The sequence below is a fragment of the Hippopotamus amphibius genome, chromosome 13 (genome assembly GCF_030028045.1).
Source record: "Hippopotamus amphibius kiboko isolate mHipAmp2 chromosome 13, mHipAmp2.hap2, whole genome shotgun sequence".
In the NCBI taxonomy this organism is placed as follows: Eukaryota; Metazoa; Chordata; class Mammalia; order Artiodactyla; family Hippopotamidae; genus Hippopotamus; species Hippopotamus amphibius.
In genome coordinates this window covers 36,446,307-36,466,991 of record NC_080198.1, presented here as the reverse complement: position 1 = coordinate 36,466,991, position 20,685 = coordinate 36,446,307, and the positions used below count along the sequence as shown (strand labels likewise).

The 20,685-nt window shown below is 39.4% G+C and overlaps 1 protein-coding gene across 5 annotated transcripts in view; it reads right to left on the bottom strand.

The window, feature by feature from the left end:
• DCAF1 (DDB1 and CUL4 associated factor 1) overlaps positions 1 to 20,685 on the bottom strand; it is an 81,625-nt gene that overhangs the window by 8,592 nt on the left and 52,348 nt on the right. For 4 of the 5 annotated variants that reach the window (XM_057705514.1, XM_057705511.1, XM_057705512.1 and 1 more), the window contains exons 15-22: positions 20,455 to 20,653; positions 19,410 to 19,492; positions 18,792 to 18,876; positions 15,912 to 16,145; positions 15,250 to 15,343; positions 14,622 to 14,726; positions 14,328 to 14,401; positions 13,704 to 13,805 (exon numbers count right to left, since the gene is read on the bottom strand). In XM_057705514.1, the coding sequence (XP_057561497.1) occupies positions 13,704 to 13,805; positions 14,328 to 14,401; positions 14,622 to 14,726; positions 15,250 to 15,343; positions 15,912 to 16,145; positions 18,792 to 18,876; positions 19,410 to 19,492; positions 20,455 to 20,653 (976 nt within the window). Of the gene's footprint in view, positions 1 to 13,703; positions 13,806 to 14,327; positions 14,402 to 14,621; positions 14,727 to 15,249; positions 15,344 to 15,911; positions 16,146 to 18,791; positions 18,877 to 19,409; positions 19,493 to 20,454; positions 20,654 to 20,685 lie in introns of those variants that run through there. The other variant, XR_009048757.1, reaches the window with a different exon arrangement.

The window sequence follows — 20,685 nt, the reverse complement described above, 5'->3', positions numbered from 1 at the left end:
GGTTCCCCAAACCTAACAACTCCTCAATCTACACAGGCTTCAAACTCCTTCCACCTATACACTTGAAATATGGTGACCCGAACCCTACTCCTGGCCTCTGGATCCTCAGCTGCCACTTACTCACTCATCCACTCATGCTGTCTTCTATCCCGCTAACACTTGACAGTCCGGCTTCTGCCCACAGCACTCCAGAGTAGCAGGTAATGTTACATGCTCTGAAGCCAGGCTGCCTCACAGAATTCAAACTCTACTGACACTACGTTTACTTAGCCTCATAGGGTTGTTGTTAGGATTTAAAGGGGGAAAAACGTGTATGTATGCATGTATGTATATAATCTCTTTGGAAAGTACCCGGCATATACTAAGTGGTCAGTTAGTCTATTGCTCCTATTATAATCAGTGGAACCTTGCTAAAGGAATATGAAGGCCTCAATGGCCTATCACGGGGCTTCTCTACCATGACTGACACTAACCAATCCTGGCCTCCACACTGGACTGCTCATCTTTACCTTGTCCCTTCCAGATCTCCTAAGCATAAAGGTTTCTACTACTTAAAATTTCTGCCTTCATATTTCCTCTAATTCATAAATCCTGATCTCTCATTAGATAGCTCTTACCCATCTGTACCACAGAAACTTACTTCTAAAACCGAACTCAAAGCACCCTAAACTAAACCTAGCACCTTTTCTGCACCTCTCCCAGTTAACAGATGAAATTTCAAACATCTTTCACTTCTCCCACTTCTACAGCCTCACACCCAGTTAAGTACTGTCACTCACAGATCTGGGGTGCCCAGCACTCCCTCCCGTTTCAGTCACCTACTACATTCTCCCTCCTCCTGTCCACCTCCAGTCTCTCTAACTCTCTATGGTCTGAGAAAATTCTCCAAAATACACATGCCTAAACCCCACTCAGGGTCCAGGCTGACAGAACCAATCTTTACAAATGAAGCTCCCACAGGAGGATTTTGGAAAGGTGCCCCCGGAACTGTGGAGTGCACTGTAATGAAGAACCACTGTACAAGACGACCTCTGGTTCTAAGTTCTACTTTTCCGTAATAATCTACCCTATCCAAAGACTCCCAATGACAGAACCAAAAAGGCATAGCTTGTTTTATTGAGATTATGCTTTGCAGATACTGTGTTTTTTACAAATTGAAGGTCTGAAGCAACCCTGCATCAAGCCAATCTATCAGTACTATTTTTCCAAGAGCATTTATTTGCTCACTGCATGTCTCATGTCACATTTTGTAATTCTCAGAATTTCAAACTCTTCCATTATTATTGTATTTGTATGGTGATCTGTGATCAGTGATCTCTGATATTACTACTACGACTCACTGAAGGCTCTGATGATGGTTAGCATTTTTGGCAATTAAGCATTCTGGCAATTATATTTTAATTAAGGTATGTACATTGCTTTTTTTAGACACAATGCACACTTAATAGACTATAGTACAGTGTAAGCATAACTTTTATATGCACTGGGAAACCAAAAAAATTCCTGTGACTCCCTATATTGCAATATTCACTTTAATGCGATGGCAGGGAACTGAGCCCGCAACATCTCCAAGGTATTTCCTGCATAGGTATTACCACTGACCTTCCCTCCTACTATCAAACTGTCTTGCTCTCTAGGACTTAATTTGATTTTCTTTTAATTAGTGCAGCATTTGTTTCTAGACCATTCCAAATTCTTTTTGAATACATGTCTATTTTACAAGACAAACAGCTTTTAGCCTATATTGCCTTCAAAAATGTAACCAATCTCTTAGAAAACCAAACCTCTGGTCATGCTTCAAAAACAGTGAATCTAAAAACTAGGATCGCTTTTTTAAAAATGCAATTAAAATCTACTGTCTTGACATTTCAACATGTCATATTTGCAAAATTTAAACTCTTGCTTCTCCTTCTGACATTTGTTTCTAGTGTTAACTATCCTTAAAAGCTACAGTTTCATTTCAGGGTCATAAACGTTTGTGTTTTCCTCTCCTCACCAGCAGAATCTAATTCACTTATATTTTAAATTTCTTAGTGGGGAAAAAAGGGTTTTCAGGAATTACTGACCAAGCCTACAGCAGGTGTGTAATCAGTAGAGACTCTTACCAGCCGCTTCTGGGCAGTGGAGAACACACAGGAAGCACAGCACACAGTGTGTCCCAGATTCCAAAATGGAGTGGAGAAAAGAAAGCATTATTCCCTTGTTTTTTGTTTTTAAAAGAAATTTAAGATTAACTATAATTAGTTGAAATGTACTGGCTTTTCAAACTCTAGGAACAATGATCAATTACCAATCTTTGGTTTTACAATTTTCCTAAAAGCCAGCATCAAAGCTGACTGAATTGAATTTTAAAAACAACACATATACCAAAATTCCAATGGATAATATGAGTTTTGATAAATGACTTGCTTATCTCTGCTTTCATCGAATGCCTGAAGGCTGGCAGCCACAGAAATCAAATATTTATAGCTGTCAAATACACTGTACATGTTTTCATTCAATGATACAGTGCTACAGTTCATCCCCTCTTGTTAATCTCCAAGCTTATTTAAACATAAGACAACCATATTTATGGTATATAAATTATATCTCAATAATGCTTTTTCAATCAATCAATAAAAACCATTTATATAGGCCCTTTATGTTGGACCATCTTATCAGATGGCAGCTGACCATTCAGGCTTCCGAGTTTATTTTGCTAAGGTGAAAAGGCAAATTCAAAGGTGTCGGTCACAGGTGCCTGCATCCCTGAGCCATGCAAGTCATACCTGGCACATCTGAGAAGACCTGAGAGCAGATATCTGAACTAGGACAAAACTTTGAATAGCAAATGACTCATATGAAAATAAAGTCTCCAGTTTTAAAATCAGGTGAAGCAGACAAAGGATAGTGAGTTAAAAAAAAAAAATCAATCTGATATAGGGAAGAGGTGATGAGGAGAAATCTGATGGAGATAGTATCTTGCAGTACTGTTTTCCTATATTTACTAAGAGGACATGAATCAACAGAATTAAGATTACAAAGGAAGCCTGCTTAAATAGATATGGTATTATCCCATAGAAACACCTCTAAATCAAAAACCAAAATGTTAAGGGCTTACAGGGGAAAAAGCTCTCTAATGGATATCCTTCGAACATGAAATGCACCAGCTGATTCAAAAGGACAGTGGTATCAGTATGCCATGCAATGTGCCTTGATCCTAAGAAATCCAGAAACAATGCTAAGTAACCCACATTGCAAACCTACACAGACACCTAGTCCTCTTCCAACTAGAAACCTTTCAGGCCCTTCCACAGACTGAACCCTTGGGCCACTTGTTAGGGCCCTCTTGAGTCTGCCCTTCTCCACCTTGGCTGTCTATGCCAAGACAGCCTCTATTTTTCCTTCCTGCACCAGTCAGAAGTCCTAAAAACCACCCTACATCTCTCTCTACTATCTTTCTCCCTTAACCTCTCAAAATGAAACTTAAACAGAACCACAGAAAAAAGAATGAACCAGTCTCTTCTCTGACCCAAGCCTCCCTGCAGCGGGTAGAATGAGAAGAGAGGAACACTTAAGGTGTTCCTTTATGGTGGTCTCTTGCTACCACAGCCAGCTACCCAAGAATCACTTCTCATATATCACTCCACATCTACAAGAAGAATGAGGCCAACCCCAATAACAGCCCCCCAGCATTCAAAATATCTAGCTTCTCTTTTCTTGACCTCCTCCTCAAAGACAGACACCAGATATCACATGGACCCATGAGATAGCTCCCAGAGAAGACTGTTGCCCACTGCTTTGTAAACTGCAAGGATGTAAGGGAGGAGGCATAACGGTGTTGATAAATAACTTTAAAATAAACCCAGTTTTTGCTTCGGATTTACAATTCAACATGTAACATCCAAGAAGCTTGAGATAAAACTGGTATCGTGTAGTGATCCAAGTGATAGGGGCAGTGATGAATGAACCTATGGAGGACAAGACGGTCTCCAGCTATCTTGCACCACTACAATATACTAACAAACAGCTTGAAAACATCGCCTTCTATATCTACTCAAGGATAAACTACATCGTGATTCATGACAGCTAAAGTGGAAAAAGAGTATGCATTAAGGGAAAGTGATGTCTAAGAAAGCAAAAGGCCACAAGAATGAAAGACCAGGCACTATTAAGAAACTGACTCAAAGCAACTACATGACGTTTGGAGGATCTAATACCACTTGCGAGCTCTGGTATTAAGAAATACTACCAACACATACAAGTTAAATACTACTGCATTCAAGAAAACATGAACGCGGGAGGGAGGGGATATGCGGATATATGTATAAACACAGCTGATTCACTTTGTTGTACAGCAAAAACTGGCACAACAGTGTAAGGCAATTATATTCCAATAAAGAGCTAAAAAAAAAAAAAAAAGAAGATCCATGTCACAAATAAAGATCTCAAGTATCCATCTGAAGACCTCTCCCTTTTACTCATATCTCATAACTCACATGGGATTTAAACACTGCACAGGATCCTCCCATTCATGAGACCAAGGAAATCACTGAGGACCTTACAGGCCATGCAGCCAGAAAGCATTAGAGGAAATCCTTTCTATAATAGGAATTTCCTGGCTGCATCTGGTGAAGTGGTTTAAACTCTGGAGCCTAACTGTCCTTTATAATAAATATGGCATTTAAAAACCTATGGTACTGGGACTTCCCTAGTGGTCCAGTGGTTAAGAATTGGTCTTGCAATGCAGGGGACGCCGGTTCGATCCCTGGTTGGGGAACCAAGATCCCACATGCCATGGGGCAACTGAGCCCATGTGCCACAATTACTGAGCCCACATGCCACAACTAGAGAGCCCACATGCCACAACTATGGAGCCTACGCACTCTGGAGCCCATGTGCCACACTAGAGAGAAGCCTGCACACTGCAACAAAAGATCCTGCGTGCCACAACTAAGACCCAACGCAGCCAAAGAATAAATAAATAATAAAATAATTTTTTAAAACCTATGGTACTGCTTCTGGTTTCTAGGCATATAAAAAGCTAGAAGTTGCCACTCCACCCTAACAAGTAAAAAGCTGAACAAACTAAAAAAAATCAATATCTCTTCTTAGATTTGACAGAGAAGTGGAGTGACTGGGCAAATCACTGCCCCCAAAATTGGAGAGACCAACATGCAAATGCAGAGAATTGCAACTTGCCAGAGCATAAACACAGAAACACAAACCTCCACAGGAACCAGTGCCAAGGTAGGAAAACCTGAACTGTAACTGACCAATGGCTGGGGACAATTCTGAGCAAAGTCTGAGAAAGAAAAACTTCTGGGGCCAGTTATCAGGGCCCCCACACTTTTGTGAGTTTTACCTCCAAGAACCTGACCTGGTTCTCATGGTGAATACTGGAGAAAAATCCCCTTGTGCTTCTGGCAAACAAGGGAAAAGGTAACATTTTGAAATACATCAGAGCATTCTATTCTTCAAGGGCTGCCCTCAGGGGAGCCTGAACTGCTGGGGGAAGGGAAATACTCAATTCCAGCCCACTCTAGCCACCCTGTATCACTGAAAGGAGGTAGAAAAAAATGAGATGTGTGAAGTTCACAGTACAGAGGTACAGACTCTTTAGAAGACTGAAACCTAGTTATTAGGACTATAAAATACTTCCCCTTCCTCCACATCTTACCACCACATTACTAAAGCCTACAACAGTTCCTTTTATCCAGCACATCATGTGCAGCTATGAAGAAAAATTACAAAACATACTAAAGGGAAAAAAAAACCACACACACACACAGTTTGAAGAGACAATGTAAGTATCAGAACCAGACTCAGATATGGGAGGGATTAACAGACCAGGAATTTAAAACTGACACTCCCCTGGTGGTCCAGTGGTAAAGAATCCGCCTCCAATGCAGCGGATGCAGGTTCAATCCCTAGTAGGGGAACTAAGATCCCACATGCCATGGGGCTACTAAATCCCGTACGCCACAACTACGGAGTTTGCTCGCCTCAACTAGAGAAGCCTACATACTGCAAACTACAGAGCCCATGCACCCTGGACCCTGTGCGTGCCACAACTAGAGCGATAAAACCTGCACACCACAACTAGAGAGTAAGTCTGTGTGCCACAACAAAGAGCCCGTGTGCTGCAACTAAAACCTGACACAGCCTAAATAAATAAAAGAAAAAAAATTTTGTTAATAAAATAAAAAAATAAAAATAGTACTTCCCTGGTGGAGCAGTGGTTAAGAATCCGCCTGCCAGTGCCAGGGACACAGGTTTGATCCCTGGTCTGGGAAGATCCTACATGCCATAGAGCAACTAAGCCCGTGCACCACAACTACAGAGCCCACGTGCTGCAACTACCGAAGCCTGCATGCCTAGAGCCCATGTTCTGCAACAAGAGAAGCCACCACAATGAAAAGCCCCCATTCACCACAACTAGAGAAAGCCCGCACGCAGCAACAATGACCCAATGCAGCCAAAAAAAAAGAAAAGAAAAAGAAATACCCTTTAAAAAAATAAATAAGACATTTATAACTAAGATGCTAAGGGCTCTCTAAGAGATTAAGTAGACAGCATGCAAGAATAGATGACAACGGAAGCAGAGATGGAATTTCTAAGAAAGAACCAAAAAGAAATGCTAGCAATCAAAAATACTGTGACACATACATGTGGAATATAGAAAAATGGCACAAATCAACCAGTTTGCAAGGCAGAAATAGAGACATAGATGTAGAGAACAAACACATGGACACCAAGTGGGGAAAGAATGGGAGACTGGGATTGCCATATACATTACTATTAAGAAAAAAATTATCAAATTGTACACTTTAAATATATGCAGTTTATTGTATGTCAACTGTATCTCAATGAAAGTTCTTTAAAAAAAAAAATACTGTGACAGAAATGAAGAATGCCTTTGATGGGCTTTTTTAGTGGATGGACACTGCTAAGGAAAGAATCTCTGAGTGTGAGGATATCTCAATAGACACCACCAAAAGTGAAAAGCAAAGAGAACAAAGACTGAACAGAATATCCAATAACAACTGTGGGATAACTACAAAAGGCATAACATACATATAATGGAAATTCCAGAAGCAGAAGGAAGAAAAGAAGAAATACTTGAAACAATAATGACTGAAAATGTCCCCCAAATTAATGTCAGATACCAAACCATAGATCCACGAAGCTCTCAGAAAACTGAGCAGGATAAATGCCAAAAAAAAAAAAAAAAAAAAAAAAAACAACCCCACATCATTTTTAAACTACAGAAAATCAATGATAAAAAAAATCCTGAAAGAAACCATAAGGGAAAAACACCTTACCTACAGAGGGACAAAGAAAAAAAGATTACACCCCACGTTTCCTCAAAAACCATGAAAACAGGACTTCCCTGGCATAGTGTTGTTAAGACTCCACACTCCCAATGCAGGGGGCGCAGGTTCGATCCATGGTCAGGGAACTAGATCCCATATGCATGCCACAACTAAGGAGCCCATGAGCCACAACTAAGGAGCCCACCTGCTGCAACTAAGATGCGGCACAACTAAGACGCGGTGCAACTAAGACGCGGCACAACCAAATAAATAAATAGTTTTAAACAAACAAAAAAACCCATGAAAGCAAGAGGAGAGTGGAATGGAATATTAAAAATGTTGAGAGACCAAAACCACCAACCTACAATTCCATACCCTCTGAAAGTATCCTTCAAAAGTGAAGGAGAAATACTTTTCACACAAACAAAAACTGAGAGAATTTGTTGACAGTAAACCTGTTTTGCAAGAAATGTTAAAAGAAATTATTCAGAGAGAAGGAAAAAGTCAGAAACTCTAATCTATATTAAGGAATACGTAAAGGTAAACATTTTTCTTATTCTTAACTGATCTTTGTTCAAAATAATAGTAGTTCAAAACAATAATACCAACAATGTATTCAATTATGTATACTTTTATATAAGTGGAATGAATGACAGCAATGAAACAAGGGACAGGAGGAAAGAATTAGAACTACATATTTTGTTATAAGTTTCTTGCACTATTCATGAAGAGAGAAGAGTGCTATTTGAAAGTGGACTTGGATTACTTTTAAATGTATACTGCAATCTCTAGGGTAACCACTAAAGAAAGTTAAAAAAAAAAAACTAATATGCTAATAAAGAAGAGAGGGGAATCCTATAAAATACTCAATTAAAACCACAAAAGGGAATTCCCTGGTGGTCCAGTGGTTGGGACTTCATGCTTTCACTGCCTTGGGCCAGGGTTGGATCCCTGGTCAGGGAACTAAGATCCCACAAGCTGAGCAGCATGGCCAAAAAAACCCAAACAAAACCACAAAAGGAAGAAGAACGGAAAACAAAAATAGGAGCAAAGAACAAATAGAAAAAGTAACAAATATGGTAGATATTAAAACTACTATATCAATAATTACTTTGAATGTCAATGTTCCAAATGCATCAATTAAAAGACATTATCAGAGTGAATCAATAAGATTCAACTATATGTTATCTATAAGAAACCCACTTTAAATATAGACACATATAGATTAAAACTAAATGGACATGGGACTGGACTTCCTAGGTGGCACAGTGATTGAGAATCTGCCTGCCAACGCAGGGGACACAGGTTCGAGCCCTGCTCCAGGGATCTCCCACATGCCGCAAAGCAACTAAGCCCATGCATCACAACTATTGAGCCTGCGCACTAGAGCCTGTGAGCCACAACTACTGAAGCCCGGGCACCTAGAGCCCATGGTCTGCAACAAGAGAAGGCACCACGGTGAGGAGCCCGAGCACCACAATGAAGAGTAGCTCCTCCCAACCCCGCTCACTGTAGCTAGAGAAAGCCTGTGTGCAGCAACAAAGACCGAACGCAGCCAAAAAATCAAATCAAATCAATGGACATGGGACTTCCCTGGAAGTCCAGTGGTTAAAACTTCACCTTCCAATGCAGGGGGTACAGGTTCAATCCCTGGTTGGGGACCTAAGATCCCACATACCTCCCAGCCAAGAAACCAAAACATAAAACAGAAGTAATATTGTAACAAATTCAATAAAGACTTTAAAAATTTTTCAATAAAGACTTTAAAAAATGGCCCACATCAAAAAAACAAAAACAAAAATCTAAATGGACAGAAAAGTCTATACCATGCTAACATGAATCAAAAGAAGGCTGGGGTAGGGAATTCCCTGGCAGTCCAGTAGTTAAGCCTTGGCACTTTCACTGCTGAGGCCCCAGGTTCGATCCCTGGTTGAGGAACTAAGATTCCTCAAGCCACACAGCACCACCAAAAAGCAAACAAAACAAAAAAGAAAGGAAGAAACAAAGAAAGCCAGGGTAGCTATATTAATTTCAGACAAAGCACCTTCAGGCCAAGGAAAGTTATCAGAGATAAAGAAAGGCATTATGTGGGACCTAATCAAACTTTTAAGTTTTTTCACAGCAAAAGAAACCATAAACAAAACAAAAAATACCACCTACAGACTGAGAGAAAATATTTGCAAATGATGCTACCAACAAGGGATTCATTTCCAAAATATACGAACAGTTCATACAGTTCAGTATCAAAAATAAAACAAACAACTCAATCAGAAAATGGACAGAAGACCTAAATAGACATTTCTGCAGACATACAGATGGCCAACAGGCACATGAAAAGACGTACAACATCGCTAATTATTAGAGAAATGAAAACTACAATGAGGTATCACCTCACACCGGCTGAGTATGGCCATCATCAAAAAGTCTACAAATAGTGTGCTCTGGATGTGGAGAAAAGGGAACCCTCCTACACTGCTGGTGGGAATGTAAACTGGTATAGCCACTATGGAGAAAAGTATGAAGGTTCCTTAAAAAACTAAAAATAGAGTTACCATATGATAGAGCAATCCCACTCCTGGGCATATATCCAGAAAAGATGAAAATTCTAATTCAAAAATATACATGTGCCTCAACATTCATTCATAGCAGCACTATTTACAGCCAAGACATGGAAGCAACCTAAGTGTGGCCATCAAAAGATGAATGAATAAAGAAGATGGGGTACATATAAACAATGGAATATTAGCCATGAAAAAACAACAAAAGAATGCCATTTGCAGCAACACAGATGGACCTAGAGATTATCATACTAAGTGAAGTCAGACACAGACCCAAAGACAAATATCATATGATCTAACATATCACTTATATGTGGAAAATAAATAAAAGATAAAAATGAACTTATTTACAAAACAGAAACAGACTCACCGAAATAGAAAACAAACTTATGGTTACCAAAGTGGAAAAAGTAGGGGATAAATTAGGAGTTTAACAGATATACACTACTATATAGAAAACAGATGAACAACAAGCACAGGGAACTATATTAAATATTGTATAGTAACCTATAATGGAAAAAGAATCTGAAAAAGAATACATATATAAAATATACATATATCACTAAATATCACTGAATCACTTTACTGTCCACCTGAAACACACTGTAAATCAACTATACTTCAATTAAAAAAAAACTGCATGACCTAAATTCTTATCCACTCAAAAAAGTCTTGAACCACACATTTTGATTGTTCAACTAAACGAATAAATATCTATTAATTTTTTAATTAAATAAATAGTGAGACCACTACATATCTATTAAAATGAGCAAAATGCAGGTGAGTACATGAAGCAACAGGAACTTTCATTCATTGATGGCAGAAATGCAAAATGGTACAGCCACTCTGGTAGACAGTTTGGCAGTTTCTATAAAACTAAACACATTTTTACCATACAATCCAGCAATAACACTCCTTGGTATTTACACAAAGGAGCTGAAAACTGATGTCCACACAAAAACCTGCACACGGTGCGTGTTGTTTTTTGGTTTTTTGTTTCTGTTTTTTTGAAGTATAATTGATACAGGAGCTTTATTCTAAATTGCCAAAACTGTATCCAAATTATGCAAGAAAATAACTGCAAAAACTATTCAATATTGCAATCAAGATATCCTTCAGTAGGTGAATGAATAAACTGTGGTACACCCAAACAATGGAATAGTATTCAGCATTAAAATGAAATGAGCTACCAAGTCATGAGAAGATATGGAACAAACAAATGCATATTACTCAGTGAAAGAAGCCACGTGAAAAGGCTACATACTGTGTGATTCCAACTACATGACACTCTGGAAAAGGCAAAATTACAGAGACAGTAAAAAGACCTGTGGTTGGGACTTCCCTGGTGGCACAGTGGTTAAGAATCCGCCTGCCACTGCAGGGGACATGGGTTCGAGCCCTGGTCTGGGAAGATCCCACATGCCTCAGAGCAACTAAGCCTGTGTGCCACAACTACTACGCCACAACTATTGGGCCTGCACACCTAGAGCCTGCGCTTGGCAACAAGCGAAGCCACCATAAGGAGAAGACTGCACACTGCAATGAAGAGTAGTTCCCACTCCCCACAACTAGAGAAAGCCCAAGTGCAGAACAAAGACCCAACGCAGCCAAAATAAATAAAAAATAAAAATACTTCATTAAAAAAAAAAAAGATCAGAGGCTGGGGGAGGGAGGAATGAATTGGTGGAGCACAGAGGATTTTTAGAGCAGTGAAACTACTCTGTACAATACTACAATGGTGGATACACATCATTATACATTTGTCCAAATTACAGAATGTACAACACCAAGAGTGAACCTTAGTGTAAACTATGTGTCAATACAGGCTCATCATTTGTAACAAATGTACCACTGTGGTGTGGGATGTTGATAATGGGGGAGGCTATGCATACAGGGACAGTACATTTATGGGAATTCTTTGTACCTTCTGCTCAATTTTGCTGTGAACCTAAAACTGCTCTAAAAAGTAAAGTCTATCCGAGAAAAAACAAAAACTTATTGTACTGAGGATGTCATTTTCAGTAATGTGCTTTATAAAATAATATCCCCATAGTATCCAACAAGGATCATAACTATCTTCATCTGTGTGTGAGGAGAGAAGGAAGACAGAGCTGGGAAACTGCCCCTCCCTAAGAGGGCATCCTACAAAAGCAGCACTGGTGCATGGTGTCTCTGGGTCAAGAAGCAAGCCCTTTAGAAGGCTCTGCTCTGACCCCTCAGTGACCACTAACAACCAAATACATGTCTCCTCCATTCACTCTGCTCAGAAACCTATTTCTTGGGATTATGAATTATCTCTGAGCTCTAATAAAATGCATACTTAGCCAGTTGGAACATTCTACCAGAGACAGTGGAGACTGGGATTGCCATATATACATTACTAATAAGAAAAATAAAATAAAATTGGAAAAAAAAAGAGTACACACAGAGAACATAAGGTGAGTCTATTTTATTTTAGCTTGTTGATTCCAGGTGACAGGGTTTACTCAAGGATTCAATTTAGAGGACAAAAGTAGAGGTTTATAACCTATAAAGCCCAATAGTGGAACATGCACCTAAATCTCAAACTGGCACAACAAATCACCCTTGCTTAGTCAGTATTATGTCCTGTCATAAAAAAACATGAGTCACTGGCCTGTAGTATTAGACCTGCATCAAAAGAACACTTTTAAAATTACCACTTTCAAAAATTTTGCTCTTAAAAATTATTTTAAATTAAGTACAAGCTCCTGGGGAAGAATGCTAACAGAAGGCTATTCTATTAGCACTGACCACTGAGCATGATTTACCAAAGAACAGGGGAGAGTGAGGATGAGAGAGCAATGGCAGGACAAACAGAAAAAAGTGTGCGTCCCCTTGTTCTATGGTGGCCCCTGCCTTTACTCAGGGCACATGTGTGCCCTTAAAGAGGATACAGAACACCAAGACCAAGCAATACCATAGTGGAAGAAAAAATAGAAATGAATCCAGGATCTGGAAAAAAGACATTTTATCTGCTTTATCATCTACAACAAAAAAGTAAAAACCTAGTCATTCACTTTCAACTTTATATTACTCAGCAATAAATAATTTTCAGATTTGTCTAGAAAATCGGGCCAAGAGAATATATGCTTAGAAAAAGAATGTGGTGTGAGCCTAATAGACAGGAAAGATCTGCTGAACTCAGAAGTCTTAGAAACTCTTCATAACTGACATCAACTGATATACCACACAGACAAGCACCTAGCATAACATGACCATAAATTACAATGCCCTATAAAAAAGGAAAAGCTAAGATTCTGTGAGACAAGATACCATCTACCTGCATTTTATAAATGTTTAATTCCTCAAAAGCATCAACATCTTCTCTTTATCTGTAAGCTCCATTCTATACTCTGAAAACAGACCATGCCATAAAACTGAGAAAATGCAAACCAGAACTTTACAGAGGTTAAGCCATTTCTATGATCCAGCTCAACAGAGTGACTTTTCTGTTTTCTACTGACATTGAGAAAATGGGGGCCTGCTTATCCTGAAGCCAGACAAGATTCTGAGGGTGAGTTCAAGGAAATCTCTAAAACAAACTCAGAGATTGCTAACTCACAAATTAATCTATAAACGGAACTCCCAAGACTATCAGGTACTGCTTACAGTCCTATAATAACAAAAATCTGCTTTCTTCTGATGAGTTTCAGTGATCAAGGACACATGACAGGCCTTCAGAATATGCCAACAGGTAGCAAACAGCCCTAGAGCAAAAATCTTAAAAAAAAAAAAAACAAAAAACCCACACAACCCTATAGCTTAAAGCAGAAGTGCATAATTTCTATAAAGCATTATTCAGCAGAAAGAAATTTCAAAGACCACTAACCTGATCCTCCTCTTCATCCTCATCCTCTGCCAGACGCTGCCTGCCTACTTCATACAGCCTGCACACTGTGTCCATGTTCAGAGAATCCATGCTGCCTTGGTTCTGAAACAGAACACCCAGTCCACAAGGAGAAGTTAGTTTTTAGAAGGCCTACAACCACACCTTAACTATCACTGGCACTCACACACCTTGACCCTGTAACTATCAAAGCTTCCAATACCCAAAATTCTTGAACTGACTCTGAAAATGTTACGCCTAGGACACAGAGGGGGAATGGAAAACAGGATGAGAAGGTCTGGGCAGTGAGGGAGAGACCACCATCCCTGGAACAACCCTGTTCCAAGGATGCTCTAGCGAGAGATCAACTCCTCTAAGAAAGGGATGACAGTGTGAGTCCAGGATAATAGGAGATGGGACACTCCACACTGCTCTATATCAGGATTTTCCTGCTACTTCTCTTATACTATGTATCTCCCCATCAAATGAGTAGGTTATCATAATCTATCACCAGGAATGCATCATCTTTAGAACACATCTTAAATCAGACAAAATGCCTGGAGTATAAGTGGAAAATGACCTTAAATATCAGAATAAAACAGTAGGGTTTCTTCTAGCTTCCTTTACCTCGATGACAGCAAGATAGCAGTCTTTGGTGTCTGTACACAGGTCAAAAATATTCCGTTTCACATCAATGGTCGCTGGAAAACAGAATGTGACGAGACTCAGGATTGGACTACTGCTGTGGTCTTAAAACCAGCCTTTCTGTTAAAGGAATTCAAGGTGCCTGTTCATAAATATTTCCCTAATTCCTCTGCTTTTCAAAAGCAGAAAAATTATAATCTTCTCAGAAAATGGAGGATCTTAAATAAGGAACACCAATACAAGGCAAAATCATCAATGCCAGACCTTCACGCTTACCTATGGGTTTGTAGTCAGTTGCATTAAATGTTCGGAAGGATGATCCAAAAGGGCTTTTCATCCTCTCTTCTATTAACTCATCTTCATCATCTGCCTGCAACATAGCTAGTTTGGGAGGGAAAGGGGAAATGGGACAGGGGAGCAAAACACTATTAGAATCAGAAACATCGCCTATTCACAACTGCAAAAAATATTAATGGACGATCAACACTTCAGAGAGTTTCCCTGTAGTAACGTCCTCTCAAAGTATCCTTCTTGCATATCCAAACAACATCCTCAAACTCTCATCTAGCTTCCAACAACTGTTACAGCTGAAGGCATATAAAAATCACAAGACAAAAAAGGTTTTTCTTTAAGTTCATAATGATATACACAGTAAATTACTCATGAAATTTCTTTCTATACAAGATTTACTTGTTATCTTCAAAGCCAGTGACCCTTCACTCTAAATCAACATTATTCTCATCAACATATTTTGTCACCATTTGTACTATTATTTTATCTTGTATGTTACAACTCTGAAATGTTTTCCAATTCACATTTGAGAGAGATTTCTAAACAGGAAGTATCAAATTAAATGAGTGGGAGAGAAGGCAGAAAGAATAATGAAAAGTAAAAAGTTTATTACCTCCATACATTACTGTCCCCGTGTGGTTGAACACCACACGACACTGATCTAGAGCAGGAACTGTGTGTAAAAGATGGAAAGTACGAAGGTCCCACTAGGAGGGGAGTGGTCAAGGAAAACTATTTTCCCCAAAACATCTTATCTAACCTCATGAGGGAAATTCTGAATATCACTTTGTTTTCCCCTGCTTCTAAGTATTAATGCTTTAAAAGTCAACAAGATCAAGGTAAAGCAAAAGCATGTAGAATGCACATTTACTGAATAATGACCCTGAAAATCTCTTATGATATCCTAATATACATAAAAACTACATGAGCTCCCTTTCTCCCAATAGTAGCACTTCACTTTATATCTAGCAACTGATTTCTATAGAGCAAAAGTAAAGTCCTTCTGAAGAAAGATAAAAGTCAATCTGACATGTGGGGAAGTGGGAGGCACTAATCTGGTCACTCTTCCCAATACAAAGAGAACATGCTAGTAATAGTCATCGATGATTACCATTATCAACAAGAATCAACTGGAGACAATACTTCAAACCAAAGGGGAAAAAAAAAGGTTATTTACCTGTGTGGATACTTCAACCAGGTATTGGTAGAAAGATAAATAATTTCTGCATTACAAACTAGTTACAAATGGCAAGTAAGACATGGGGGAAAGGATACAATCTCCGTATTAATGATGACCTCCAGCCCATTCGGATGGAAAACGCCACTGATGTTCATGTTGAACTTGTCAAACTTGTGGATGGCCTGTGCAGAGCGGACATCCCAGAGGACGCCATCATTTAAGACAAGATCATCTGTAGGATTAAAGGTGGCACAGTTCCTCTTGTAGTTGTTGGCAAGATCTGGGTTAAACAGAGTCAACAGCTTGTTGCCAGTCTGAATATCATAAATCTTTAGAGAAGAAGGGGTGGGAAGAGAAAAATCAGACCAATCTATCCACTGACAAATTCAAAAAGAAGCTGCTTAAAATATCTCTCCCATGCTTTCCAAAGCCCATCAAAATTATAAAGGCCCTAATATTGAAAATAACTGGAAAATAGGAAGACCACACCCATCCAAGCAAAGTTTACATGGTTTGGTTCCCATTCAAGGTTGAGAAGTCTCTTTGCCACATGTAAGAAAATAAGTGACACTGTAATAGGGATAAGAAAACCCTCTTCCTTCCCCATCCCTCTTTCAAGAAACAGAAAATGTTTCTAAGACTGAAACTGAGAAACTCTCCATGTGGACTAACCAACATTATTCATAGAATACTCTTGACAGGTTAATTATTAAAGAAAAGCATCAATGAAATGCCCTTTTCTCCTTAAAATCTCCCAATATACTATCCAAAGTCTACAATGTACAACCCATGCAGAGACCAGATCTTTCCCATCAGCTTACAGACATGCTGTAGTACTTCCGATCTTTTAAAAAAGAATCCTCCTTTAATAGAGGAACAGATAAGAAGACACCACAAGGAAAACAATTCCAGATCATGGGACAAGACAACTAGCCTGGTCTCTTCAAAAGTCAATGTCATGAATACTGGAGAAATGGTTCTTGGCTTTAAAACATTAGTGAGACATAACAACCAAATGCAATATGTGAATCTTGGCTGGATCCTGGTTCAAAAAAAACAAACAAACAAAACATTTGAAACCAAACACATCGGGAACAATCGGGGAAACTGAGTATGGGATGGATATTAGATGATATTTGGGGAATTACTATAAATTTTCTTATATTTGATAATAGAGTGTGATTATGTAATAAAATATCATTATTTCTAGGATATACATGTTATAAAACTTAGGGATAAAATGTCACATGTCTACAACTTACTTTCAATGATTCAGAAAAACACATTTACACACAAAGAAAATATGGCAAAATACTAAACTGATGAAATCTAGGTGGCAGTTATGTGTATTTCAACTCTTCTATATATTTTAACATTTTCAAATTAAGTTTGGGAGAAACCTTCCCTTCACCACTCCATATTCCCCACCTCAAGCTACTACCCCTACTTCGTTTTTCAGCAAAACACTTCAAAAGACTCATCTACACTCAGTGTCTCTACTTCTCTCCTCTTGTTCTCTCATGAACCCACTCTAATCAGATTTTCAACCCACTGCACAGAACTAGCTCCTGACATGATTAATACTGACCTCCAATGGTTAGTCAAAGGTCACGTCCCACCTTTTTTTTTTTTCCGGCCACGCTGCATGGCTTGCAGAATTTTAGTTCCCTGACCAGGGACTGAATCCAGGCCCTTAGCAGTGAAAGACCAGAGTCCTAACCACTGGACCACCAGGTAATTCCCTCAATTCTTATTTTATGCAACCTATCAGCAGTTTCTGAGCCAGGAGAGCAATCATTCCTCAAAAGAGTCTTCCTTTGCCTTCTACAGCACATCTAGGTCTGCTACCAAACTGGCCACTCTCTTTGTCCTCCCTCCCAAGTTCCTTCTCACATGTCAATTCCTAAATATTGGCACCTGCCAGGACTCTGGCCTCACACTTCTCTTCTCTAGCCTCCTTAATGATCTCATCCAAGTACATGGTTCATACTATCGACAAGTGGACAACTCCCATATTTATATTTTCCATCCCAGACTTTTCTCCTGAACTCCCAATTTGTATACTCAACTGCCCATTCCCTACATGAATGTCTAAGAGAAACACAAACTTCATGTATCCAAAACCCCAGGGCCCAGCTGCATCACTTCTCATCGCCTCCACCGTGCCCATCTAGCCCCAGCCTCACTGCAGCTCTCACATATTAGCTGGCAAAACAATCACCTAACTAAAAAGCCTCCTCTTGCTTCTCTCACAGAAACCACTCACACTTTAGGAACTTTACATCCAGTCATGTGGCTTCTTGCTCACCCTCCAGTGTCTTCATCTCACTCAGAGGAAAAGTCAAAGGTCTTAAACCACAGACTGCAAGAGGTTACATGGTATGTCCCCCCACTGACCTCAGCTCTTACCCCGCTTCTTCCTCCCAACTCCCAAGTAAGGGCTTTTCCCTTGCCACTCCCCATCTTAGATCACTTTCCCCCAGACGCCTGCATGACATCCACACTTCCTTCAAGATGCTGCTTATACATTACCCAATCATGACACTGATTTCCTAGATAAAAAAGAAGTCCCCCACACCACCACCAAGCACTTTCTACCTCTTACCCTGCTTTCTTTTCCTTAGCAGCACTTACCACCTGACATATCACATATTTGCTTGTTTATTTATCGTCTCCCCAATGAGGCTCCATAAAGGCAGGGACTTTATTTCATCTAAAAGTTAGTGCTTGAAAATTTCTGCTGTGCTAATGAAATAGCTCTCAAATTGTCAGATTAAGTTCATGTTCAATCTCTTCACATTTTCCCCATATAGCTTAGAATTACTTCATTACACGTCTAGATTCTATTTGGCAAGAATATCACTGAGTAATCTCTCACTGCCCACAGGACTTAAGCCCTCACACTCAGTCCAGAAGATTTCAGTATAAACAAACAGACAAATCACCTTGAAAGAAGTGAATTCTTAAGTACTTACATGGGCAATGTCTCCTTTTGTGCCAATGACCCGATCCTGAGAGTGCTTACTGAACTCAACATAGTGATCTTCTGTGAAGGAATGCCTACAAACAAGCGACAGAAGGACTAATGTAACTGACCTGCAGGACATAAGTATTCAACTGACTGAAAATAAGGTGATCCTCACTCAGCCTCTTGCCTGACTACACTCACCTAAAGATTCTCAGCTCCCAAAGAGGAAAAAATTATACGCTTAAGATTAAAAAGAAAATTCCCTCCATCCATTTGTCCAAGTAGACCCAAAATAATTAATGGGAACTACCTGGTTAAAGAAATGGCTAAGAGGGTACACATGCCTTTGAAATATGCCCCAGCAGAGTGCAACTTACATATGTAGATGTGGCATTTTGGATTAGTGAAGGGTCTGCTGTGTGGTGGGAATGTGTATACCTGGTAAGAATATCCAGGAATTAAGAAAAATAAAATCTTACTAAACATGTACCACAGATGAGGAAGAGAGAAGTCAGCAATATAACTTACAGCATTCTTCTTTTTCCCAAAAGCCAAAAGTCAAAGAATCAGATGAAGGGGATAAATTGTAAAACAGAGAGACTAGGTTATAAAAGTAGATACATACTTCATATCAAATACTGATTTCATTCCCCAAAGTGCAGACAGAGGCTGGCTCCAAGTAGCAGATGTCAGCAGCAAGGATCCGTCCTAAAAGAAGATGGGAGGCGCAAGATAGGTAATCACGTGTTTATATAAATGTCATCTTCCATTAGCATTCTCAAATAAAAAATATAGTTATATTATAAAGAAAACAGAAAAACTTTTAGGAACCAAGAAATGGTCAGAAGCTGCTAGAATTTAGGTAACATGCACCTCCTATGTCCTAAAAAATACTAAATTTAAGAGAATATTAAATCCTCCTGAACTAGTAACATTAAATACAATAGTTCAGGGGCGGGGGGGGGGCACGCAGGGGGTTGCCTGGGGGGAGGAAACTTGGGAAGATGTCAAAGAGGGTTCCTCCTTTCTTAATATCTGGCCATACTTCTCCATCTCCCTTACCTGAAATATCAGTCAACTGAAAACAGCTGTTAAGACTTTCTAGCTAAGGAATCTTAATGGTTTTTCAAAGAGAAAGTCTAATAAAAGGTCAACTTTTTACTTTAAAATCAGGAAAATTATCCTTGTCACCTTAACAGTCTTGACTTGCAGAAACAGCAAAGGCATCAATTCAATCCACAGAATAGTACTAATAAACTATGACCTACCACTGCAATCATATAATGCTTGTTTTCCTAAAAATTCACAGCACTTTGAGATTTCCTTCCAACACAAAAAGAAAACTTTTGTGGTCACAGTTGATAATCTCAGTTTCCAAATAAAGCAAATCAAAAATCTATCTTCAGGTTTTAAAACAAGGGTTAGCAAACATAAGGGCCAGATAGTAAATAATTTAGGTTTTGCAGGCCATACAGTCTGTGCTGCATGCAACTACAGTACTCAACTCTGCCCTGGTAGCACAGAAGCAGCCATGACAATACATAAACATATGAACATGGCTGTGTTTCAGTAAAACTTTATGCACAAATACAGGCAACCAGTCAGCCCACAGGCGTTCACCAACCTATCCTAGAAGAATGATTAAGAACAACCTAGGAAGGGACCTTTACCCTGGAAGGTTCAAGGTGTGTGATAGCTGAGTTGTGACAGTTATAGCTGGCCTCCTCCTGTCCACTAAACACATTATAGAGCTTTAACTGCCCAGTGCAGGTGCCAAGCATCAGGAACCGCTCTCGTGCTGAGAACGCACAGCAGGTGAAGCCACTCTCATCCTCATTGGCTTCCCGGAACACTGAAATAGGACGGAACCTAAGCAAACAAAAGAGAATCAGAGACAAAGA